Here is a 27,567-nt window from a genome sequence, read left to right as displayed (position 1 = left end):
AAGATATTTTTTAATAAAATATATATTTATAAATTATTTTCATCCATTTTAAATTGAAATATTAATGTTTTCTTGTCTATTGTTCTCTTACCATTACCATTGTGTACAAAACTGCTTTATAAATAAATTTGCCTTATTAAAACCACCAATCAGCTAATCCAAAAAATCCTTTAAAATGATTATGCGTATCTGTGTTACCGCACAGTACTTTAGCCAATCCCAAACCAGATCAAGAGAGGGAGAAGCCAAACCGGGATGCCTGCAACCTTCATCACACTCAAACATAGCGTAAGCATCTCTTTCAATGTGGACACGGTCAGTCTATGCTGCAGGTTGTCTGGGAACTGTGGTGAGGCGTTAAATATGAGCTCAGAGAAAGTACGATATGACACTAATCAGCTTGTGCGGTGCATTTCCCCGGCATACGTTTCCAGGCGAGTCCACGCTCTCCCAGGAGTGCCAGTGAACAGGGCCATGACAAACTTTATTTAGCTGAGCAGGTGCCATGACCAGTTGAACCACGTGACTGACGGAGGAGGCCTGTGATTCAACAAGTGCACACTGAGGTAGAGAGCAATGCAAGATTTGTGCAACCTAAAGCCTCACAGTAGGCTTTTGCACCTGCACTTATGAAAAACATCCTTGCAATTGTGGATCTGTATTGCCACCGCGGAACATGTTTATTCACAGGGTTTCACAGCGGCTTGTTGTTGTCAAAATTACTGACCTTTTGACCAAAGCCAAGACTGGAGCTCAGAAAATCAACCCTCTTTTTGGTTTTAGTTGTCCACTGGCTGAAGTCCTGCGCTGTTAATGCTTATCTGTCATGCCTCAAGCGTTTTCTACCTGTCTACATTTTTTTCTGCTGCTGTAAGCTCAAAATCACTCGGCATCGATCGCTCCATATCCTCTGAGTCCCTTCTGTCTCACTCACTAATTCTCCCTTTTGCCCCTTTCATCCGGATTGAGCACGATGAGGTGGCGAAAAAAAAAGAAATCAATAACAGGGCCAAGTGGGAGAGGTCAAAGTTCAACAGGGTTCCTGACGGATGTGTCAGGAAGGCCTGGACTTTGAAACAAGAAGCAGGGGGAGAGGCCGCGGCTTGCGCCCAGCGGCAGGCTAAATGGAGATCAAATTTACAGGCTTCGATCGGACTGGTGTGTGTTGGTGAAGGGATATTAGAGGAGGGTTTACAGGGTTATCAGATCAGCCCCATTAGAGTGCGTTGGCCCTGAGCTTTATCTGGCTCAGGGCCAACATGTGTCAGAGATGGGGGCAAATGACAGTGTTGGGAAAAACACCTGACATGCACTGACGACTGACTGCAGAACCACCATTTGGTAATGACTCTATGGATAAGGACCCGGTCTGTGATATAGATGTATGGGTCAATAAGCCCAGATCCCTTGCCACATCGTGAGGGTGATTAGCATGTTTCGCATATCAAATATCTCAAATTAAACTTACATATGTTTAAACAACTGCATTTTAACAACTGACACTGCACTGCTTCTGTCATTTTTGAATTTAATTACATCCATTCTTTGCATTTCTTTAAATTAACTTTTAATTGTGTGGTTCTAACATTCACTGAAAAAGCATACGCACTATCATAGCATGCGTTACAGAGGCTATTGATTGTTCCTTTTGTTAGAAGAATAGTAATAAATGAAAGTATAATATAAATAAGAAAACTTATATAGAAGTGACTAATGAAGAGTATTAAACAGAAAGAACAAATATAATATTTCATGTATATATATTAATTATTAATATATTTTACACTACCATTCAAACATTTGTAGTCAGTAAGATATTTTAATCAAAATAAAGACATTTATAACGTTACAAAATATTTCTTTCAAAAATAAATGATGTTGTTTTGAAATTTATAGTCATCAAAAAATCCTGGAAAAAATATTTATGATGGTTCCCACAAAAATATTAAGCAGCAACTCTTTTTTTTTGTTTGTTTTGAAAGAAATGCTTCTTGAGCAGCATGAAGGACTGAAGGATCATGTGACACTGAAGACTGGAGTAATGGCTGCTGAAAATTCAGCTTTGCCATCATAGGAATAAATGACATTTTACAATATATTAAAATGAAAACAGTTATTTTAAATTGTAAAAATATTTCACAATATCTGATTCACAATGTTTGCTGTCTTGTTTAGCAAAGATACTCAAAAACATAAAAATATCATACAGACCCCAAATTTTTTAATATATATATATATTACATTTATACTAAAAAAGGCAGCCAGTGTTTTTCTTAAATCCCAAGTACCATATATGTTAAACATATTGTACTTTAACAATATAACAAATTATTTTACTTTAAAACACATATTCATAATTGTATTCAATACCTAATACGAGGAAATTTACATTGCCAAGAAAAATATAATCATCAGACACTAAAATTTTGCATTTATTCTGCTCAAATTAGAGACTTATTTAATTCAGTCCATGTCCCCACTGGAAAAGAGGGCTCTTCAGCACTCAAATATAAAACTGTAATCATTCATTGTAATCTCTGTAGTGCTGTTTAATCGCAGGGCTTTCCCTTAGAGGAATTAACACATTTTCCTCTCAACGTGCTATAGATGACTGAGAGCATGTATATTTGTGTGTGAGTGTTCGAGGGGGTTGCCATGAAAAGCAAATTAACTGCCAGTTAAATGACTGACATCTTCATGATACGGGTAATTATCACCACTGATGTTTTCAAATGAGTTGAACAGATCTATTCACTGCCCCTCTTCCTGAGGGATGTTTTGTTAAATGAAAAAAGAGAGATGACAATACATTATGCTTATACACACAGACAAAAGATGTCTTTTGAGGTTTGTGAACTAGGATACAGTACCAGAGTGTTCTCAGCATTGTGGAAATGCTTTTCATCCACATTCTTAGAAGTAGTAGTAAAGGCAAATTGGACAATGTAATAAATCAGCCCACATGTTGCAAGTTACAACTCTTAAAAAATAAAGGTTCTTTATTGGCATGGTTCCATGAAGAACATCCATGGAAACTTTCCACTAGACAAAAGGTTCTTTAGTTGAAAAAGATTCGTTGTCTTTTTAAATTGATCTTCACACTAAGAAAAACGTAGTTATCTTAAGGACTGTTCACTAAAAGGCTCTTTAGGAATCCCAGCATTGTTCTTCTATAGCATTGCTGTGAAAACTCCGTTTGGAACCTTTATTTTTAAAAGTGTAGCTCTCTTCATTAAACAGCAATAGAGGTAGAAGTGCATATGTGAGTACATAAATAGAGGAGGTGGTCTGGGGAGGTTGGTGAGAAATCCATTTGCAATTTAAATGGAAATTTAATGATCCCACGGAGGCAGTGAATTAGCCTCCTGATCAATTGATCATGTCAAGGACAAATAGGTAAACAAACATGTTCATTAATTCTGGCCCTCCCTCTGTCCTTACGTATCCTCCCTGCTAGGGAAGAGTGTTGGAGGATTACCAGGGAAGAGGAGCAGGAGGCAATGGGGAGGTGGAGGAGCTAACAAGGCCTTGACAAGCTCCCAGCAGCTGAGGGGGACTGTCACATCATTCCCACCCCACTGGGATGGACCTGCCCACCTCTTTACATGGGCAGTTGAGCCCAGCAAGGCTCTGTTCACCATCACAGAGAGAAGAAATAAGAAGCGGGCCTCAGGGACGGATGCAGAGAGAGGAGGTTCCTTGGACACGGTGCTCTCCACCAATCAGACTCTGGATCAGTGCCGAGTGCATTGGTGTGGACGGGGCTGAAGGCACAGCTGTGCCAGTTCCTTGATGACTGATCACTAACGTTCATTGACTATTGGTTACAGTGACAGTAGCACATGCCACTCCGCATCTGTTACAGTCTGTGAAGCAGCAAGTGTTTTAAAAGACTAAAGGTAACCCTTGTAAGGTGACATAGTTATGTACTAACTATAGTGAAAACTATAAATTATGAATAATTACAAGCAACTAACCCTAAACCTTACCCTAACCCTAACCCTAGTAAGTACATGTAGTTAATATTACTCAGAACTGTTTAATTACACTTCAACAACGTCACCTTATAATGTAACCAGACTACAAAATAGAAATCTAGACCATCAAACACAGTAACCAAAACAGCACTTGACTGTTAAATGAAGCAAGGTCAGGGGTGAAATCAACAATTAGCCTCAAAATAAATGCTTTAATTCCCTTATATGAGCATTGATCATTCCTCTTTAGGACATTTAAACCCTCTAATGTGGAGTCTTTTTGGCCAATATTATCTTTTCCAATCGTCTCTGCAAATTAGCTTAATAAGAAAGAGATGAGAGGTTTTCTATAGCATGCCTCTCATTGAAAGCCTATTTAGACATCTTGATTAGTGCTAAATAGCTCTGGCCGGAGTCAATGGGCCTCAGAGGAAAAGATGCTTGGTTCTCCTAGGGAAATAGAAAAAAAAATGCAATTTTGTTTTCAAATTAGCTAATGATATGTGAATTCTCACAGTGCTAGATGTCAGATATTGTAGAGTTTTCATGGATGACATGGATGCCAGTGTAAATAAGGGATTTGTTCTTATGCATGAAGGTATGGTTTAAGAATATGTTTGAAACTCAGTACATGGCTTTATGTTTTAGATATTATGTTTATCGCCACACATCAATCGGAGGACTCAATGTGAGACAGTAATAAAAAAAGTGTCGCCATTAATATTTAAACCATCTTTAGCTCATCCAAAAATTTAAATTCTGTCATCATTTATTTGCCCTCATGCTTTTTTATTTTAAAAATGTCTCGGTGTTTCTCAAAATTTCATCCTTTGTGTTCCACAAAAGAAGGAAAGTCATATAGGTTTGGAACGATATGAAGGTGAGTAAATAATGACAGAATTACTACAAATATTGATGCATACTATGACACATCCTAGAACTACACAAAGATTTTATTTAAGAATCGTTTAATTAATACAAAAAATCTTTCTTTCACTTCTCAGTAAAATAGAGCGGAATGTAGGGATTCTGGTTTAAAGCGGCAGACATTTATAGTACAAGTCAAATAATGCTCTGAAACAAGATGTAAGGAAAATGCAGACCAGGAGCTTCAACAATGCCAAGAGCAGTGGAAAAGCTTTTTAAAAGGGCCATTTGTAAAACAAGGAGTTAAAACCAGATTATGGGTCAACAATAACACAATCCCTTATGCTCATTCCCGTAATTCCCACAGAAGAAGAGGATTTATACTTATTGTGGGAGGCTAAGCATCAGGCAGCCATACTGCAAAAAAACATTTTACAGTGGGGCCAGGTAATCCCATACGGAGGTGGTTCAGACTATGCATCAGGAGTGAATGGAGAAGAGGAAGTATTACTGTTATCAGAAGACTCAAATCTGGGCTTTCCAGGTGCTGCTAATGCTGGAGCCACCCTCTCCAGCATTTTCAATAGATTGTGGTGGATTTGCCTAGTTGACTCTCTAATGAGTCAATTGTTCTCTCTGTTTACGCTATTAAAAGAGTATTAGCTCCGTTAAGGTGTGGGTGCCAAAGGGAGACGCTGCCATAAGGTCTAAATGGGGACCCCTGTGAAGAGCTCATCAAACAGAACTGCATTGTTGAAGCACTTAGCCGAGGTCCAGCAGTTAGCTAGCTATTTTACAGATGACGAAATCTGTGCGCTATGTAATGTAAGGCGCTGATGATGCAAACAGCTCATAGTCACTGTCTACTCGCTCGGCCAGAGACACATTAAAGCCGATCGTGTGGACGACAGGCACCCGAGATAGTCATCGGCCCTCCTGCCAACTCGATCGCTTCGCATCATCTACAACAGCAAATATACACTCGTGAAACAGGTTATGAGACGATTTCATTTCTTAAAGGATAAGACCACCAAGCACAGATCCAATGTGGGTACTTATGGCTGAGGTGCCAACGCTTCTTCTCAGGTATCCTCTTAAAGCTACTCATTGAGAGGATGATGAAAACTTCAGTCGGAAGCAGGGAGTCCGCTTATTTCGAATCCTGGGTCATGTTTTAAACCACTTCGCCAAAGTGCCTCAATACGCATAGAGTGCTGAGAGCCAGATTACTGACTGATAGTACAAAGCCCAGAGCTGATACAGAAGGATTTGCGAAAGAAAAGACAGATGTTGTAGTCGTGCAATGGAGAGCAATCCATACTCAGGGGCAAGGAGTTAATGGGAAGCGTATTGTCGTCAAGGGCAGATTTGCAACTTCTGAACCCATCTTTTTATCTGAAGAGGACTTTAGTTGTATTAAGAGTGTGCACCAATCCCTTTTAACAGCAGGGGCTGATCAACTAATCGTACATATCTGAGGTGATCTGTGAATGCCACCAAACCCACGCTACAGCTGTTTGCTGCTGAAAAATCAAAACGTCATCTCATCAATATAATTAAACTGACTGGGTGCCTTAAAAATGCTCATGCCTCTGCCAATTAGCTTTAACTATTAAGATAATGCTCTCAGCCAAAATCTGCTTTCAAAAGCCACTGGGAAGCAGACAGAAAAAATGTGTCTTCTAGCTCTACAGGTTCTCTACAGCTATATAAATATTCCTGAAGGTAGACATTATAAATGAGATGCCAATAATTCAGGCAGGTTGCTGTTCACTGTGTTTTATTAGAAGCTGCTTCTTTCACTCAATAGTCATCAAAGCACTAAAGAGGAAGAGCATCCACTTTATCCCCTTAATTACCCAATTATAGCCAACAGCACCCATACTGAAGATAATGATCTCATTTGAGTCCAGTCTATTGAAATAATGAAAGCACCCTATTAATTATAAAAGGCGTTATCACAAATACAACAAAGTGGAAAATTATTAATTTAAATTAAATAATATTTAAAATAATAAAGAAATTGACATAAGTATTGAGGCATTTTTGTAGAAATAAAATGACATTTAAACTCTGTAGAAGTTTGTAATGAGCTGGGTAAGGACTGCTCCAAGTCCGATATCACTTGCGTCCGTTTGAACTTTAAACGGCTTGCTAAAATCAGGAGGGGTCAACACAGGTGCTTGCATGAGTGCTTGTTTAATGTCATTAAAAGCTTGCTGACATTGCTCTGTCCATTTCCACTTAACATTGACTGTTGACTGTTATCATTAAAAGTTTATTGATTGACAGACTTACACCAATAAGATACAGTCATTAAATATAAATAAATAAATAACTAATCTCTTTAGAAAGAGTAAAAACTGTCCACATGTGAAAACTTCTCTTTATTCATCTGTCTATCTCACTACTGTGTTCATGGGTTTCATTTTTACTTATGTCAGTAGCAGAACCTTGTCAGAAGCGGTTAGTTTCTTTACTAAAATGACTCCTGGTTCTTAACTCACAGTTCAACTCAAGCCTGAGATTTTTTTTTAGCGCCTCTTGTTTTTTCCTTTTCTTTTTTTTTTTGCAGTGAAGGTGGATTAGGAGAGAGGGGCTTTTGTTTAGATAAAGCGAGGGATTAGGTAGAGATTTGCCCCATAAAGTTGTGGGCTTGATGGGCCTTTTATCCCTCCATGTCGCTAAAGCTGTGTTGCTTCTGGATTAGGACTATACAATGGAGCCCCTTGTGCTGGGGATCCGGGCCAAAGTGAGTAAGACGGAGAGAGAGGGAGAGCGAGAGTGTGAAGAAATACAAGGGGGAAGAGAGACTGAAGACAGTAAAGAGATGGAGAATGAGAGAGAATAGAGGGGCACAGCTTCTGACAGAACTGACAGGTCAAAAACTTTTAGCATGGGGATTTGTTAAGAAGATCCTGGGATCTTGTCACGAATGATGCGATTTCCAGAGGTATCAGTGGAGCTGTGTGGAGAAATCAAAATAAATTCAAAAGTAGCACTGCCCCTTTTAATACAGGTATCTAATTTAGCAAAAAAAAAAAAAAACGGTTTTAAGATGAAGGTGCTGCTAATAACGTGTCTAAGAGATGGCTCCTGGCAAATTGCTTTGTTATTCTTGTCAAAAAGGTCTCCTGGAAGCAGTCGATTTTAAACCATACATCAAAATGATTAATTGCTCTGGGAAGAACAGATGCTGAAATACCCTTGGATTGAGCCTGAGAGGCTACAGCTTTGTGGATTGCAGACGTAATGCATTCATGTACTCAGAAACATCATTAGGTCTATTAATTAGCTAATAACAACCATCTCGCGCTGTGACACCGAATGCCTTTATTTCATTATTTCCTGGTAAAGCTAAGAGTGACTGTGAAATTCATAAGTGTAAATAAAAGCCAGCGATATGATTGACTCGTTTTTAAGATATCATCCCTCGATTCGCTCTAAATAAAGTGATTCTGAAAGATATCCCCTTCGGTTTATTAATAAATTCAGTGATAGATTCCGAATAAATGTAGAAGCCTATATCATCGCGCGCGGGGTCTACATTGCAATGCCGCTGTTACTATTGTAATTAATTGCTTAAGCAATAACTAGCAGGTGGCACCGTAAAACGTGTTGACCACACGAAAGAGTAGCAAAATGAAATTGAAGTCCATAAAAAACAAAAAAAACAGTTACTTTGAGTAAAACTGAACTGAGGGCTCCTTTTGCAGCTTTAAAGGTGGGGTTCTCTCTGTGCCACTTTAAATGGAAGGCATTTAAAGCCCTCAGATGTTCTGGACAGTAGTCCTCGTTTAAGCAGATTTAAGGAAGAGGCGCTGAGAGGAATTCTTTCTCACTTTAATTGCTTTAGAAACGCTCCTCACAAAGAGACATTGCCCAGATTTACCTCCCGTTAAAGTTCTTATTTCCATCGGTTCACAAGTTAATCCTCTTTCTTTCTCAGGAAATAAAAAAACAAGTGGGAAGAAAGGATGAAAAAGGACACAGGTTTGGTTCCATCAAGGTAATAAAATAAAAATGAATATTAATAATAACAATAATAATAATTAACTCCGTGTGAAGCGTCTTTGATATTGGCAACAAAAATAGCCTTCACTTCAATTATAGGCTAAATTGTATATTTGGTAAGCAAATCTGTACAGTATATTTAAAAATGATTTTGATTTTTTTAAAATTAATTAATTATTATTATTTTTTTAACATTCGTTTAGTTATCCATGACTTATTTTCTTGCGTGGTTAAAATATGTGGAAATTATAATATAAAAAGCGCAGGAGTGGAAAATGATGTTACATATTTTTATCTGCTCCGACAATCTATAATAGTTTGAAATTCATCATTATTCTACATTGGGAGATTAATTAGAGACGAACAATTCATGTGAATGTTACAAAACAGACTTAAGTGATTTGATTTGCCTATAAGGATTAAACAGAAACACTTAATTACGCTGTACATAATACGTTTAGCATAAAACATTGCAGGACCAGTTTATCAACACCTGAACACATAAACACTTATTTTATAGTTGACAACACCAATATAATTTTTTAACGATCATATATATATTTTTTAAATATGACATACAACTCAGTTTCTTCCAATTTCCACTCGTTTCAAATTCCTCTAGATGATAACTATGGTCAGAGATAAAATTCAGTTAGGGATTTTCACCCTGGCCCGCTTTCTACGAGCATCTTTAACAAATTATGCAAGCTTTACATTAAAAGGCTACTTTGCGCTGCCCTTAATTCCAACCTAAACGGTTTTGCTCCGGGAGAAGAAATCTTTTCTAAAAACCCTTCAAGAAGAGAAGGGCATTATTGTTTTAATCCTCTTACCGGCAGTCATTTCAAGACAGGTTTTTTGGAGGCTGAAATAGCGTCTTGTCTCCCCTTATCCTCACCCAAATCCTTCAAGGCCGGGAGAGATTGTGAAGGCAGTAGCCTGGCATCTATTAGAGATCTCTAAAGTCCCTTCAGTCTCTCCTGCAGTGGCATGACAAAGCCGAAAAGCAAACAAAACCAATGCATGAGATATTCGTTTGTCTAAAAAAAAGTCTTGGGACCGTGACCTCTATAGAAATATTCCTATGTTCACGAAGTACCAAAACAAGTCGGTGCGTGAGAACAATGTAAGAAAGCAAAATATTCATATTATGGCATTTACTCCATACTAACTTAAAGTACATTTCTAGCGATCTGCTGTTATTGCTAATTTAAACATTTTGGTTCTTGCATGACTTTAACAAACGACAAATCCCAAAATCAAGCAAACAATAAAATGCATAAGCTATAAAAAACAAACAAACAAAAACTTTTAATGGCTTTTTTGTTCATAATCAAACTCTCTGCCATCACTGCATGAGCTAGCCTATATAAAGCCGTTTCTCTTCTGCTCCTGCTATAAACATTTATACCGATGCCAGTAGGCTATTTTCTGTTTATTCTCACATAACATATGGCTATATTGTTCATAAACAAAAGCGTTTGTGAGTGGACATTAGTGCTCTCAAGTGCGTAATTTAATACTTCAAGTAAAGGGTCTATTGGTTTCTGAGTCCACATGCAGCCAGAAAAGTATCGTCGTGCTTTGATTGACAGCTTCAAGGACCAGTAGCAAGCCTCCTTGATGTTACGCGGAGCTCTTTAAAATCCCTCCTCAAAGCGCGTGTCAATAGATGGACGCAATGTGCTGAGAAGAGCGCGCAGGGAACGATTTGGAGTCGCTTGATACTTAGCGGATACATTTGAATGGGCTCTTAGACTTTGAGAAACGCGATAAGGACATCTGGGAAATACTCCAGGCTACAAGCAACAAAATATCAAGTGACAGTGTAAGACACTGGATAAAGGACAAGACTGAGGTAAGAAACGACTTGTTTATGCAATTATTTACGTAAAAACTCATAAACCAATAACAGCAAGATTTAAATGTGTCAGTTCAGTAATAGCCTATCTAAAATATAGCCTAGCTTAAATAATATTAAATAGGCCTAAATTATTCAGGTAGTTATTCTTTATAGGCTACTCTTCATATAGCCTAAACTTTTTTCATTTCAAAGTGTATTTTTCCTAAGATACATAATTGTATTCCAGAGGGCACAACTCAATTATTAAAAAAATATATTAAAAAATAACTTATGTGTGACAAAGACATAACATAGGCTAACTCAAGAGTTTATTTTAAGCGTGCGGCAGGGTGCCTTCCTTAAAACTTAAAATTTAAATTAGCCTTAAAAATGGGTTAAAACTATTATTGTCCTCTCTTCAGAATGATTAAATTCTGGTATAGAATACATTTCAACTAGAGATACGCCAACTTAGAAATGGAGTAAGATAAACCTCTCTGCGCTCAAAATAAATGAGGGGGGGGGGGGGGGGGGGGGGTCTTGGACAGTGAGGGATACAGAAATATAAGTGACAATATAAATATATGTCATGCGAGACACGATAAATAGTGCCCCCGGGTCAAATGGGTTTTTAACGCTAACATTTTTCCTAATTTAGTCGGATCAAAAAGTTGCACTGTACATGCCAATTTGCATAATGAGGTTTTAATAATCGAAGCATGGCGTGCCACGCTGCCCCCAGCAGTAACAGACTACAATAGCAGCGAGACACAGTATTAAAATAAGATGCCCTTTGTGCGAAATATTAGTTGGCCTGTGGCGAAATTTTGACATTTGGCAAAGTTCGCTTAAACAGATATTTCACAAACATGAATGGTAGGCTAAATCATACATTATTATTGTTATAGGCCTATTATCACTGCTGTTATAATCTGGTCGTATTAAATCACTATTAGATTGATCGCTGGTCAGTTGTTTTTCGTTTTTATTTGCCTACTATTTTAAAATGTGTGTATTCATTTTTCAGCTATAACATCCTATACACATAGATGGAATGACAATGAATTAAACGTAGAAAACGTAAGTCGATATAGGCCTATAACACATCTCTTTAGACACATATTGCTTGGAAAACACACATTTCTTGAAGCCACGCACACACATGTAAGCTCACTGTATACGTCCGTCCGTGTCAGCGGTGATGATAAATGGAGGTCTCCACAGTCGAAACCTATTTGCACTTCCATTAGACGGGGATCCAAATGGGGATAAACATGCATATTTTACCCGCAGAGAAGCCATACATCTCAGCCAAAACGTGGCCCCGGGGCGATGGGATAAGGGGCCGCGAGAGAAGGGAGGGAGAGAAACGGACCCCATTCAATTCAAATACTTGGGGGAGAAAAGTAAATGTTTAGCAAAGCACCTTCTGTCCAAGCGAATTAAACTATTCCCTCTTGCCCTCTGATCACATTCATCAGACGGTGCACTGACTTAATAGTCTGGGAATGGGCACTCCGGGTGTCATTCAACACTGAGGAGGGTAAGCGTTTCGGTGGCCTATAGAAAAGGATAGTACATGCACACAAAAACCTTCAAACAAGCCCTCCAGATTACTAAACTAATTTCCTTCCTCAAGTTCTGAATCGACATAACGGCAGTCGCAAAACTGCATAGGATGACAACGAAAGACAATTATCGCAAAGATAAACGGCACTTAAAAAACTTTATAGCCTATAATTTTTACTTGAAGCAACAAGATTATATAAATGCAGAAATAATAACCACAAAAACAGCAACAACAAAATAGGTCATAATTTAATAGTCATTTAATTATTACTAAAATATTAACAATTAAAACACATAGGTAAATCTGAATAATACCACTAAGCTATGGAAATTATTTTTGAATTTGTCTTATTAAAATGGCATCGAATTATCATGAAACAAATACAGCAAAAATATACAAGTTGTCACAATGCGAAATAAGCTACATCATGTTTGCCAATTAGTGTCAGAATTATTATATAATAATTACAAAGAATTATAACCTATATCTAATTATTATGATTCATTATTATTATTAGCCTATTATTATTGCTACAGCACTGCTCAAAAATAGCCCATAACGTCAAATTGTGTTAGATATTTTAACGTAATTTGATTTTAATGAATTAGTATGCATGTTTTTTTTTGTTATACATGTAGGCCTATCCTAGTTCATTAATTTCATGTAGGCTACAAACAAATTGAATCGAAGTAAATAACGAGCCATTTAAGTGCTGGTTGCAAATACAATTTAGTTTAAATCTCGAGGCTGTTACAAGTCCCTGGACACCCGCCATGTGCGGGACATATACTTCCTCTCTTAATAATGCGCAGAGCATTGGCCTCGGAGATATCCGTGCCTGTCAACCACCTCTATAGTAATACATATCTAATCGTGTCCTGGAGCCTTTCATTATATCTATGAAAATCTTAAATCGACTGTGAAAAATGACTGGAGAAGCAGGACACTAACCTCATGGCCAAATTATTAAATTAATAGCATCCCGTACAATCATCAGTAAATTGTAAAATATCGTCTTTCCAAGTCCTAGCATATGAAATTATGAGTGAAATTAAATTTCGATGACAGAACTGATATAATGAAGTCTGTATCGAAACCTTCGTTCATTGCTTAGGCCTCTCACTAAAATCAATCAATGATTCATTGACAACTGTTTTTAAAGGATTCGCTACGGTCATTTGGCTCTGAAATTATAAATCTAATGTAGTAAGCATAAGTCGGAGCTCATTAGGTAAAACAAGTGATAATTGCACCAATTAATTCCTTGTGTATGACTAATGGATTGGACAAAACAATAATTGGATATTAATGAACACAGTTCCGCTCCTATAAGCGGATTTTTAAAAGTGCTTGACACTCGAGCTATAAACTGACAACCGCCTACTGATTGATTAACTACGCGCACATTAAAATATCACATAAGAAAGCGAGATGTTAATTCAAATATTTGTTTCAATAAATTTAACAAATTAACGCTGGACTATTTAGCCTACTAAGATATATACAGGAGGACAAATAAACACAGACTTATAGTAAAATAAAGTGTTCAGTAGCCTATAGGCTATCTTTAAGGCCTGATCATCTCAGAATGCGAATTATTAAGGCATTTTAAGGAATGTACTGTCTTTAATTTTATAGCCTCAGTCTTGGCAGGACCAAAGTGTCAAATAATTATATTGCCAATTATAGATTTAAATATTGCCTAAAACATTTTAACTCTAAGAGGCCCATGTTTCCGAAATATAGTCTACCATGACAGTAGCCTACATACAATTTTGTCCATCTCTCATATAGACTGAAAAAGATACTGTTACTTCAGTTTCCTCCTCACACAACGCCACTTTAGATCGAAATAATCTAGACTGACTTTTAACTGACTTTAACTCTCAATCTAACTTTTGTGATTGTAAATATGTTTTAACAAACAGAAAAAGCTCAGTGTTAAAACTCATTATAGCTCATTCTTATTTTTGCAGATATTTTTGAATCATGCAACACTACGGAGTGAACGGATACTCTCTCCACGCCATGAACTCATTGAGCGCCATGTACAACCTGCATCAACAAGCGGCGCAACAGGCGCAGCACGCGCCTGACTATCGGCCGTCCGTTCATGCGCTCACGCTCGCGGAGAGACTGGCTGGTAAGTGCGTTCTCTCTCTCCCTCCTTCCCTTTAACACACCAAATAATTGTGATTGTACACTGAATTAAATATGCCGTGTCTTTTGTCTTCCAACGGCTGTACATTTCAAGATATCATCCTTGAGGCTCGCTACGGCTCTCAACATCGCAAACAACGCCGCAGTCGCACCGCTTTCACGGCCCAGCAACTGGAAGCGTTGGAGAAGACCTTTCAGAAAACGCACTATCCTGATGTTGTGATGCGGGAGCGCCTGGCCATGTGCACCAACCTACCTGAGGCACGCGTACAGGTATAAGAAAAGACCAATTTCACCATATTACTAATGTCTACAAATACATTTATTTATCATGTATTTGCACCTTGTCTTTTGGCCACCAGGTATGGTTCAAGAACCGCCGTGCAAAGTTTCGTAAGAAGCAGCGAAGCCTCCAAAAGGAGCAACTGCAGAAGCAGAAAGATGTCTCGACAGATGGGCCCCAAGCAACAAACGATAAGGACGATGCCCCTTCCAGTGTAAATCTTGAGAACCAGCCACCTTCATCATCCTCCTCTTCCTCCTCCATGGAAGCAGAGGCTGCTCCTCACGCACTGGGATCAGAACTTAGCGTTGAGCTTAATGTGACATCGGCAGAGCAGTCAGGCAGCGAGTCAGCTACAGAGGACAACGCAACTGACAAAGAAGAAGAGATAAAGCAGCACAGAGAAGATCTGAAGGTTGAGAAAGAACCAGCACCTGGAAACCTTTCACCACTTTGCAAACGTCTCAGCCCCAAACCAGGTACGTATTTCCTATTTACTGTTCTTCCAATTTCATCGCAACCTTTCCATTGCACAAATTTTTCTTTATAGTGAAAAAAGATTCTTTAAATGAATAAAATTATATTCATATACTAAGAACAAAATTATTCTTTTGAGAACTGTTCACTGCAAGGTTCTTTGGGGAACCAAAACCCCTTTGGAGCCTTTGTTTTTAGAGTGTGAAAGGATGCATCAAATGCAGAATGACATTTTGAGGGTGGCAAATAACTAACAAGCATTTTGATCTAAATCTTGAAAACCATGTTTGTGTCCTTAGATTCTCCTCTTGGCTCCCTGGCTATCTCATCTTCCTCGAGCGGGGTGACCGGTGGGATCTCTCAGAGTCACTCATACTCCTCGTCACCGCTCAGCCTCTTCCGTCTGCAGGAGCAGTTTCGCCAGCACATGGCAGCTACCAACAACCTGGTTCATTATCCGTCTTTCGACATGGCGACCCCGTCGTCTATACCATACCTGGGCATGAATGTCAACATGCCAGCACCCCTGGGCTCCCTCCCTTGCCAGTCCTACTATCAGTCCCTATCGCACCACGCGCAACAGGTTTGGAACAGCCCTCTGCTGCAGGCCTCTGGAGGCCTTCCTAGCCACAACAGCAAGACCACCAGCATTGAGAACCTACGCTTGCGTGCGAAGCAGCACGCAGCATCTCTGGGCCTGGACACGCTGCCCAACTGAGCAGGAGACTGAAACCTACCTGAGCAAGGGAACATCTCTCTACCACTACTAACATGCCACCTGGACTTCTAAAATTAGGGCCAATACTCAGAAAAGTATGGGACTGAGGTTGAGACTAGTGAAAATCTCAGACTCATTTAGAGGGCTTGTTGCTTTGAAGCTTAAATAGACAAAAAATTGATGAAGCTCTCATTTAATTCCTTATGATATTACATTTGTCATCTTTGCATAAAAGACAGACAAGCCCTGGATTAGATTTAGCGTTATTTATATGTTTTGGATGGGCGTAGATGTTTGATATAAGCACTTTTTGGAGATAATCTCAGCCAGTTGCATGCACTATACACCAGAATCTGAAAATAACTTTCTTTTAATTCAATTATCGTGGTTCTCAAATTGCACATCACACAACTTGTAAATGTAAATCTTGCACAACTAAATAGATTAATTAAACCTAACCTGTTTAATGGTCAGGATTAAACCACGGTAAATTGAGGATGGTTGGGTAATGAGGAAATGATTTCATTGACTACATATGCAAAGCTTTTAATTACATGTAGCCTCAGGCAGTGGAAGAAATGCAATTATAGACCATGCATATCATTGGAAATTCCCATATTAACACTCAGAGGGAAAACACTCTGAAGAAAACTAGTGCTTAATTGCATATAAATGTTGCAACTGGAAACAATCCTTAATAGTGGTCAAATGCTGGACAGTCAGTACAGGAGAAGTTCTTAAGTGGAAAGCAAAGCACTTCAATGTACGGCAGCTTTTCCCCACTCTCTGCTCATTCTTTCCCTCTCAGTGCTGAGCTCTCATTGTGCTTGTAAAGTATTTTAATATGTACAATACAAAGTCTATCTATAAATGTTTACTGGTAAGGCAAATGTAAAAGTTCTATGTTTTAGATTGAGAAGAATTTAACCCTGTGATGATTCTGGTAGCTGTCCCTTTGTAAGATTGTACTGGGTGGGCCGCACAGCCCGCCTGCGTCTCCCCCAGATTATTTAACCTACACAGTCTGGTCGTCTTTGTAACTCTTTCATTGTCACTGTGAACATCAATATACAGTCACTCACAACATCACACAAAGTGGTGAATTTGTAGCCTATATTGGTGGAGAGTGTTCCAGAAATATACACATCTTTCCCTATGTCAATTGTAGATTTAAAAACTTGTAAAATAAAACTTCAATAAAACATTGCTTGGATATCTTTGTAAATATATACCGTATATTTATTTTCTCTCCTTTACCATCAAAATATACATGAAATAAATCCAAATTACTGTGATCATAATCAATTTAAGATTAAAGTAGATTTTTTAAAAACCATTATTCTGTATTTTTAGATTAAAATACAAATGTATCTTTTTCACTAAAAGTAAAGTGAGTTCGAATTAGGGGTTTAGGAAGTAGCTGAGAAACAAGGTGATAATAAACTCAAGGAGGTAGGACAACAGAAAAAACAAGGCAACGAGAGTTAGGGGAACAAGAAAACAAGGTAATCTTGGGAAATAAAATCGTTGTGGGGACATAAGCCATCCCAGATGAATAAGCAGGCCATTATGCTGAAGAATGACAGCCTGGGGCCGTGATTATTCCGCTATTATATCTTAAACAGTGTGGTTTGTCAAAATGCATAAGCCCTTTGCTCACATAAAGAGGGTCTCCCCTCTGTGTGCATTTTACCAGAGGCTTGATGCCATAGCCACCATGTTCTCAGTGCCCTTCATGGGGCTGCTAACTGCATTTTAAAATGCCTTGTGCCATATTTAAATACAGCTGATTGTAATGCGTTATAACATTCAACCTTTTGAGTAGATCAAAACACACATGGGAGGGCAGAATGCTTCATTATGAAAAAAACAACATTACAAAACAGCAATTAAAGTGAGGGTATAATTTTCAAGCAAGTCAATAGTGTCAATAGCATCTCTATTATCTAGTTTTGCGACTGGCCTCCCTAACCAGAAACATGCAAAAACAAACAGCCTCCAGGGGTTTGATACAGATTATGTGACAACAAGGTCAAGTCCTTTTTACTATCACATGTAATGAGACTTAATCAAGGTTAGAAATAGACCCACATGGTTTCCATGCAATTTTCCCTTTGATAAGCACTAAAGATTGGTGTAAAAACAGAACATCTCTATTGTAGCTTGTCAGAGACTCAAAAATGTATGTTATTTGGGTGAGTCATTAATCGAGGACCCCAACACAAAAGTTAGCAAAATATATACAGCCATTCCAAAACACACCTCTGTTGACACTTTGCATGCACATTACATGAGAAACAGTCACAAATGAATCAGCTTGTGTTTTGAAATTGAATGCTGTTCAAACAGGAGGGTTTAAATCAGACGGTTCCAAAACAAACAGCTGTTACTGCTAAGCTCCACAGCATCCAAATTCAATTAAGCAGTTTCTAAATTCACCTTAGTGTTTAATCAGGTGTCACCATCAGACAGTCCGTTACAGACACACAAGCACAAAATGGACCTCAAGCATGCCTAGCACAAAACACAGTGTACCATTCAATCCAAACTTCTTTCCTTCATGCTCTCCTTTTTGGTTTTAGCTGCACGGAGAATGAAAGCTGCCACCATAAGGAACCCCAGCCCACTGAAGAAGTGACAGGCACTGCCAGAATATGATCCTAATCCTGTTCCCAGCATTCTTTTAGCCCGCTGGCACTGCAATTTTACCACATACTCTCCAAGCTGTCAGCTGAGGTAAATCTCTCCAACAGCACATTGCTCAGATACACATCAAAGAACACCTGGAAACCAAAACGGCTCACTCAGAAATTAGCCCAAAAAATTAAAGATGCCAACTATTAATGCACGTTAGACCTGAACGTAAATGAATGTGCTTTAATTTTGTAAATTCAAATATTTAAGAGATAGAAAAGCAGCAGCGTGGCTGAGAAAGCTCTGATGATGGGACGATGATAACAGGTGTTTGAACTCGGTTGCGAGAGGTCGCCCTCTTTGGTCCCAGCTCTCTTTTCTGATTCAATTCTCTTCTTTTTATCCCTCTGTTATCACAACCCCACTTAATCCTCTTAAGGGCAAAGAAAACCCCTCTTTTCTGGGGAGAGCTCACCCTAGCCAACCGCAGCACTCTAGAGCCTGTCACCAAGGCGCTGTTTCAGTCACACGTAATTACACATCAATGCCACACTACACATACCTTTCAGACGGGGAGAGTGGCATTGTGGGCATGCGGAGGGAAGCTCAGCACTCTTTGAATGCAGGACACAGTCATATGGATTAAGTCTCCACCGGACACTTGAGAGTTAGGCAAGACATTTCACTACTGTGAAAGCGGACAATCACGGGCAAAACATGTATTGAAATGGCTGTTGCCTGCGAGGATTTATTTTCTTAATGGTAGATTAAGCCAGAAGATGTATGATGTGGTAATTCATGCTAAGCATCATGGGACAGTTCATAGAATGCTGCTTCAGCAGAATGTTTTAACTGTGATTATCTAAATGCTGCATCGCATCAGTAATGACAGATGCACCACAGGGAAAGACAACAGGGTGGCCTGGACCATAGCTGTACACTTGCGGTCAAAAGTGTGGAATATTTGTGATTTTTTTTTTTAATGTTTTTGAATGAAGTATTATGCTCACCCGATCTTATCCTGCATTTACAGTATTTGATTAAAAAGAGTAAATATAGCAGTGATATGCAACTCTTTATTTGGACATTTTAAAATGTAATTTATTTCTGTAATGGTCACACAATCCTTCAGATATCATTCTAATATGCTGATTTGGTGCTCAATTTTAAATAATATTGTTGAAAAGGATTATTTGGATGATTCTTTGACTAAAAAAAGAAAATCAACAGAGAAATTAGAATGATTTCTGAAGGATCATGTGACAAAGATTGAAATTTCAGCTTTGAAAAAAAAATCCATATAATACAAACAAATGTCTGTGTAATTATGTAATTTATAGATACCAGTTTCACTGGACCTTTGTGTGTCTAAAATGAAATTGTGTTATGTTGCAAAATAAAAAAATATATATTTCAATTGTCTGTTTTAAGATGCTCACAATTAAATCATTAGCAAGAATTTGATTCCTGGATTCAATTTTAAAATATTGAATATATGTGATTTTATTGTAAAAATGAAATAATTACATCCCAGAGACATTTGGTTTCAGCATCTGGCCTCCAAGTTGACTCTCCTATCATAAAAATTCCCTGAGGCCAGGCCATCCTTGATCCACAGTCTGAAGAGTGAGTGCTGAGGCCTTATGCTGGGCTTTTCAGATATGCAGCTCATACCACAGACATCCGAGCAGTAGGATATGCCTCAGGCCAGAGCTTCACACCACCTACAACAATCAGATATCTTATCACTGAAGCGCCTAAGGTCAGGCGTTATCTTTATGTGAATATGATGTTACAGCCTGTGGTCATTAGAACAAACATGGAGTACAGAGATTTACTGATATCCAAGGAATCTTACATTTGAAAGTTTGAGGACTAGAGGAATAAAATATAAACACAATATCTGTAATGTTTAATATGACATAGGTTAAAAGGATAGTCCATAAAAAAATAAAAATGTACTCATGGACAGACTTTCTTTTGTTTGTTTTCAATTTCAGTTCCCATGGACTGAAGTTAATTAGAACCAAAACTTGATCTTATTAAATTCTATTTTGTGTTGGATTGGACAAACTCCCATGTCATTAGTCGAAACCTGTATAACTGACTTTCTTCTTTGGAGCACTGTCTGTATCCAGGTCCAAAACAACAACATTGAACCCCAATAACTTTCACTGCCATTTTTTTTAAATATGTTGTGTTCAGCAGAAGAAAGAAGTTCATATGGGACTTAAAATGATGGTGAGTAAATGATGACAGAATGCTAATTTTTAGGTTGACTCTCTTAACTGTTGTATTTTAGTAATTAATCAATAATCTAACATACAAACGAGGGAATCAAAGGAGTGAGCATGACCCTTTGGAGGGGCCCTGCAGTTTTGAAAGAAACTTTGCAAAAGTTCCAGCAAGAATACTGGGCTGTGTGATTGAATCATAAGTAGTTTTTTTCCCCACAAAACACTCATGTTTGCCTTTTCCAGGGGAAGCCGTTATGACTTTCACCCACCTACGGACATCTGAGATTCCGTCATTATAAGGCCTCTGCGTCCAGACGACATTCCCGACATGTTTCTGTCATTACAAAGATCTACATCCGAATTACATCATTGGCAAGGTGCTCGCCAAATGATCAGATGCCAGCATCCTCAGCAGTGTCAAAGTCAATAATGAATAAAACGTATAGATGAAAATAACTCGTCCCTAATGGTCCCTCTGTCTCCTGAGTGTTAAAAAATGTAAATTTATGTAAAAGCCCATAGGAAACACATATTTACAATACGTTTAGGTAATCACAAGATGCAGGCATGGAGAAATATCCCGGCCGAGAGAGGCAGTCAATGCTAAAATAGTTTTTATGTGTCATTAATTCTCTTTGCATTCCCAAATAACCCTATATTACCGCGGTAATACAGTAATCACTCACAATCGCACAGAAAATTATCTGCACTCATCTGTGGAATAAAAGGCGAAGGGGAAAACGAGGGGAAAGCATCCCATTTTAGTATCCTCTTGCGTCCTTAATGTTCAACGAGAAGCCGGCGAGTAAACGACTGCTCGGCCAATCTCGACTCTGGCACCGATGGAACAGTTTCCGAGCAGCTTAATGATAGTGGGGAGTCGATGGCTCTCGTCAGCCCCTCTTCCTAAAATGCGCACACCTTTTCATGCTACATTGCCCGGAATAGACACAGAGTTCATGGACAACCGGGGGAAAATTGAACCTTTTATATGTTAGCAGAAAACAAAACAGTCCTCTAATGCCAAATCTAAACGACACATTCGGAGCGCAAACATTAGGTGTAGAAGTGCTTCAGACACATCAGATCATACAGCATTCATAAGAGCATCACTTGTCTTGCTCACGGATACTCTTTATCCTTATAATGAACATGTTATTATAAACTCCACAGAATACTCAATCAAAATGCCTGTGTATAGAGATAAACTCAAAATTTAGAGTCTGAATGTGTTTGTGGGCAGCTGATATATGAATTTTCAACCAGACTCAGTTGCGTCCTGCAACATGAGACTGTTATTGAGCTGAAAAATTTAATAATTGAACTTAAAATTCAATAATTATGAATTCAGCTTTTAGGCCTCATATTAATAGAGACTAAATGAAAATGTAAACTATTCAAAAACAATGGTGATTAGATACAGCATTTAACAAAATTTAAAAAGTTCATGGGCTTCATTAATTTCTGTGCATCCTTCAGGCAAATTAACTGCTCATTAATATAAATAAATATAACATTCAAAGTTAATACCATGTTTTAGCCCTCTCCATGACAGGAAGACAGAGCTGTTTGAAACATGCTGAAAGATAATGCCAGTCTCATTTATTTCTACTTTTATCAGTTCTACAACTGTCTGTGGACGCCCCCTACTGGCCAAACCTTGGAACATGTGAATAACAGTAAACGGGATTCTCAGTTTTCATAAACATTTTCCAAATTGCATGCTTCACTCCTGAATCAGATAATGTTTTGAGTCGACTTGTGATCATAGCATGACCGTTGGCTTTAGCTTTTCAATGTTCTACACGGTAGGGAAGAGTCAACTGGAAAAACAAGACTGCTTTGGTCTTTTTGTGCCATATTGAATTTTAATAAATTTGATAACAATTTACAAAATAATGACAATGACATGATTTTCATGTACAACAGTAAAATGTTTCAAGATGGATTTATGTCAGTCTTATAGGCTGAAATAGTTCCAAGTCTGGTCACTAGGGGGCACTTCTGAAGCACAAACGTGTGATGTGTCAGTTGAGCTAATTTCTGAATGTCCATCTAGTTAATTCGTTGTAATTTACACATATAAATTGGTCCAAAGTTAGCACATAGGTGTGGTAAAACCAACTCCCCGACACTTAACTGTGGTGCAAAGTGGAAAGTGTCAGAAAAGCGTTGCGCAAACCATCTGAGGTCCTGAACCTGCACTGTGATTCCCAGCTCCTGCTGAGCGAGACTTATGGCCTGTTGCACCACACACTCGTTCTGCAGCTGGGACAGGGAACAAGTAGAGTACACTACGTATCCACCCCGTCGCGTGGCCTGGATGCCTGCCCTGGACAGAATATGAAACATCAGATTGATTAGATGTCAGTTGTGAAGTGACATACGGCCAAGTATGGTGACCCATACTTGGAATTCGTGCTCTGCATTTAACCCATCCATAGTGCACACACACATACCGTGAACACACACCCGGAGCAGTGGGCAGCCATTTATGCTGCGGCGGAGGAGCAGTTGGGGGTTCGGTGCCTTGCTCAAGGGCACCTCAGTCGTGGTATTGAGGGTGGAGAGAGCGCTGTACATTCACTCCCCACACCTACAATCCCTGCCGGCCTGAGACTCGAACCCGCAACCTTTGGATTACGAGTCCGACTCTCTAACCATTAGGCCACAACTTCCCACAGTTCGCGGTCAGTCTTCAAGGACACATGCACGCGATATCACAAAATACATTCAACAAAATATTTAAACAATGCCCAGAGAATGAATAATATATAAACATTATATTGCTTGCTGTGCATGTCGTTTCAAACCCGTAAAAGCTTCGTTCGTCTTTGGAACACAATTTAAGATATTTTGGATGAAAACCGGGAGGCTTGAGACTGTCCCAATGACTGCCAAGTAAATAACACTGTCAAGGCCCAGAAAACTATGAAAAACATCATCAAAATAGTCTGCCATCAATGGTTCAATCTGAATTTTATGAAGCAACAAAACAACTTTATGTACACAAAGAAAACAAAAGTAACGACTTTATTCAAAAATTTGTCTCCTCCGCGTCACCGCATTTTGACGATGTCTTTCATACTTTTCTGGGCCTTGACAGTGTTATATAAGGGTAAGTGATCAATGACAATTTTGATTTTGGAGTGGAGTAACCCTTTAAAAAATGACTTACAGAAGCAGCTGTGTTTGCAAGAGGGGAAGTTTCTGTCTCTCTTTGGTCCTGGACCTCTTAAAAATATTGTTCTCTTCCACCATTGCAGAGTGTCTGTCTGTGGTGCAGGGGACATCTACAAGCACCTGTAAAAAGATAGAAGATGAACTGAAGGTAATGACACAATTCCCAGATTTGTGCTGCTATCATATGCTTGGCAGAGATGCATGCTGTAACCATACAAATAACAGATGTTAGATATTTTTGACATCACACATGACATACAAGGATATACCAGTGTGGCAATCAAGAGAACACAATGCAAATACATGGTGCTGGTAAAGTACAGCAGTATAACCTACCTAACCATTTAAAAGTTTGGGGCCAGCAAACATTTACACTGTTTTTGCAAGAAGTCTCTTAAGCTCAGCGAGGACATATTTATTTGATCAAAAATTGGGAAATAATTTTACAATTTAAAATAACTGTTCTATTATTCATGTGATGACAAAGCTGCATTTTCAGAAGTTATTACTCCAGTCTTCGGTGTCACATGATCCTTCAGAAATCACTCTATTATGTTTATTTGGTGCTCAAGAAACATTTCTTGTTATTATCAATGTTGAACAGTTTTCTGTTTGAAATAGAAATCTTTTGTTACATTGTTTTCTTCTGTCTTTATGAATAAAAAATAAAAATGTTTTTATTTAATGTGTCCTTGCTGAACAAAAGTATGTATTTCTTAGACAGACAGACAGACAGATAACAATGCCACCTCAGTAAATTTGTAAAACCACATTAAATTGAGTTAATGCCTAAAGAATATATTTTTATTTTAAATATTATAAAACTATATTTTACCTTATCCATGTAATTTTATTCAATTTTTAAAATTCAGCTATGCAATATTGTCTCTATTTTCTTGATAAGTAATGATCAATAAGACGGTAGAAACAAGAACCAGCATGAAATATACGTTAAAACAGAAATAAGAAAGATGTAAACTGCATCCCTATTTCAAACTCGCTCACTCCCTCGCTGTTCCAACCTGTCAGTCTTCTCTGCACTGGATTCTGGGAAATAGTGTTTTAGCAAGTGTACATCAGATGTATACTCGAAATCAGAGTGCATAAAAGAGTGAACAAATATAGGGAATGATACGACATGAAACGTAGTTAATATTGTAAGATACTGTCAGGGTATTAAGTCTAGCTTAAAAACTATTTTATGTTAATTACTGCTATATTATTGTAACCGATTGATGACTGAACCGAGCAGAGTCATTGCCTGAATCGGCCCAGTGCTTTACAGCCGTATCACAAACACATGCACGAGAGCAAGCTGCGGGCCACACTCGGCCCGGTTAACACTCGCCGATGCCTAGTCTGAGCCGAAGGCGCCATGGGGCAGCCGAGCTCGGGGCGATTACTACATGCTATCTGGGATGCTGTTCACTCATAATCTGGACAACACTACAATATGGCTGACACACACTATAGTGCACAGAGGATAGAGAGCGGTTTTGGACACAGCTACTCTTGTAATGTTGGCTTTAATGTTTCATTCTTTCTTTTATAATATCCAAGCACTATAACAGAAAATACTACACTGCAATATATCTATGCATCTAAGGCAGTTAATTACATTAATGATATTTTGATGAAGTGGAATGTAAGAAATGATGATCTGCATTTTGGTGATGGTTATTGTAAATGTAATAATTTTATCAAATCATATTATGATTCAATTCACATCCTAACACTTGTATGTTAGTATAACATGGAATTCTCTTTTACTTCACAAAACATGCCATTCTTTTCCAGACATTTTGCCCAATACTAACTCTGTCAAAGCTTTTCTCCTCCGTCTTGCCTAACTGCCGACCATCCGTGGAAGTGATTTGGATTTTGTTTTCATCTAGGAACTCTTTAGGCAGGTAGCTCTTAAGTGTGCTGCGTAATCGTATTGTGCGGGAACCTGACAGGTCGTTCGCCCACAGATAATCTGAAAAAAAGAAAAAAAAAAACATACATATATCATCTGCATCTCTTTCATTAAAACGCTTTGAGTGTTGGCAATATGGCAATTCACATACGGACTGAATGTGTCTGCAGGAGAGCAAGAGTCTTCCCTCCTGGAGCTGCACATAGATCCAATACTGTGTGTCCTGGCTGGACATCCAATGCTAGAACAGGCAGCACTGAGGCAGCATCCAGAAGATAATATCCCAATATGCCACTGCTGTCAGGTCTAAGTTAATAGGACAGATATATTAAAGATAATCAACTTAGGACACTGCAGAGGAAATTAGAATTTTTAGTAATTCTCACCTAGCTGGTTTAAATCTAGATATGTCTCCTTTGGGGAAAACAAGACATTTTATATCGGGACTTATACTGGGTTGAAGAGCAGCAGGATCCAGATCTGTTGAATCTCTGTGTGAAGTCGTGGAGTCCTGTGAAGATTGATGGACTTCATTTCTGGTGCAGTCAATACTGATGAAGTCTTTACATCCTTGAGCTTCTAATTCAGTTATTACATTGGGTGCTGAAGAGAAACTGTTTATGAGCGCTCCATACTTTTGTTCACACAGCATGGCAACTCTAATAGAGGGCCATTGGTCCCTTAACTGTATACTGTAGCTTGTGTCAAAGTTGTGCAGAGCAAGTTCAGTGGCTGGAAACTTGGGCCTTGTTGCTGCCTAATAAAGAGGAACATAATATTATGTTATCTACAACTGATATTTTGTTTTTATTTTGAAAATGAATGCAACCTCTTTACTTACCCATTTAGTTTTAACTCGATACCGTCGCTGAATAAATCTAATCGTGTCTTTATATTTGTTTATACAAAATCTCGTGCATACGTACGCTGCCATGTTTGTGTTTCATCAAAAAGCGTCCGTTGTTTTGGTGCTCATTGGTTCCACTGTCGTATTTTATATTTATCCACTATAATAATAAAGATATTTATTTATTAAAAACCAAAATATCATCTAATAAATAATTTAGCCAAGCACCCAAATAAGTGGCGTAAACCCATTCTTGAATTCACATACTGGTTTCAATTATTAGCTCGGTTTCACAATATTCGAGCGTACATATATGTTGATTTCTTGTAAATAAAAAAATGAATCAATCAACAAATTGTTACCAACAATATCATGCGGGTCTTTATAAAGCGATAAGGTTCTTTGTGATCCCCTACTATTGCGAAGCTTAACTCATGGATATTAATAAACTCATGCTGAGGTTGACTGCAATCATCCAATAACGTTCTTATTTAATATTCATAAGTCAAACCTTCACCATAGTAGAAATAATAAATTTCCCTCACATACTCAGGGCTCTGAAGTTATAGCGAAAGTTTGGAGTGAGATTAAGGGAGGGGCCACGCAAAGGGGAGGAGCAACTCAAATATTGATTATGAAATATGAATTTAGACATACAAGTATGGGTTTTGAAAGAAAAATGGTCACATATAGAGAGCCTGACGAGGTTGAGGAGGGAATAATCTCTGAATTTTTAATGTAACATTAGTTCATAGTGCATTTGAGATGTTATGCAGCTTGTATGCTATATGAACTGCAGGCAGGTCATTGTTAACATGTTAGCTGTCTTGACCTGGGGT

General features: G+C 38.3%; 2 protein-coding genes across 2 annotated transcripts; one reads left to right on the top strand and one right to left on the bottom strand.

The window, feature by feature from the left end:
- Positions 1-14,247: 14,247 nt before the first annotated feature.
- LOC306845936 (diencephalon/mesencephalon homeobox protein 1-A-like) lies at positions 14,248-15,909 on the top strand (the record flags this gene model as incomplete). Its single annotated transcript, XM_079378956.1, has 4 exons — positions 14,248-14,414; positions 14,526-14,704; positions 14,794-15,193; positions 15,491-15,909. The coding sequence occupies exons 1-4, from the start codon at positions 14,261-14,263 to the stop codon at positions 15,907-15,909; spliced, it is 1,152 nt and encodes a 383-aa protein (XP_079235082.1). The 5' UTR covers positions 14,248-14,260.
- Positions 15,910-19,533: 3,624 nt separating this feature from the next.
- LOC306845853 (5-cytosine rRNA methyltransferase NSUN4-like) lies at positions 19,534-26,823 on the bottom strand. The gene is made up of 6 exons (XM_079378841.1): positions 26,723-26,823; positions 26,268-26,638; positions 26,033-26,187; positions 25,781-25,941; positions 23,959-24,083; positions 19,534-23,112 (listed from the first exon to the last, which is right to left on the bottom strand). The coding sequence occupies exons 1-6, from the start codon at positions 26,813-26,815 to the stop codon at positions 22,836-22,838; spliced, it is 1,182 nt and encodes a 393-aa protein (XP_079234967.1). The 5' UTR covers positions 26,816-26,823; the 3' UTR covers positions 19,534-22,835.
- Between the last annotated feature and the right edge of the window lie 744 nt (positions 26,824-27,567).

Source organism: Barbus barbus (assembly GCF_936440315.1).
Source record: "Barbus barbus genome assembly, chromosome: 26".
NCBI classification, from domain to species: domain Eukaryota; kingdom Metazoa; phylum Chordata; class Actinopteri; order Cypriniformes; family Cyprinidae; genus Barbus; species Barbus barbus.
This window is presented reverse-complemented; position numbering and strand designations above follow the sequence as displayed.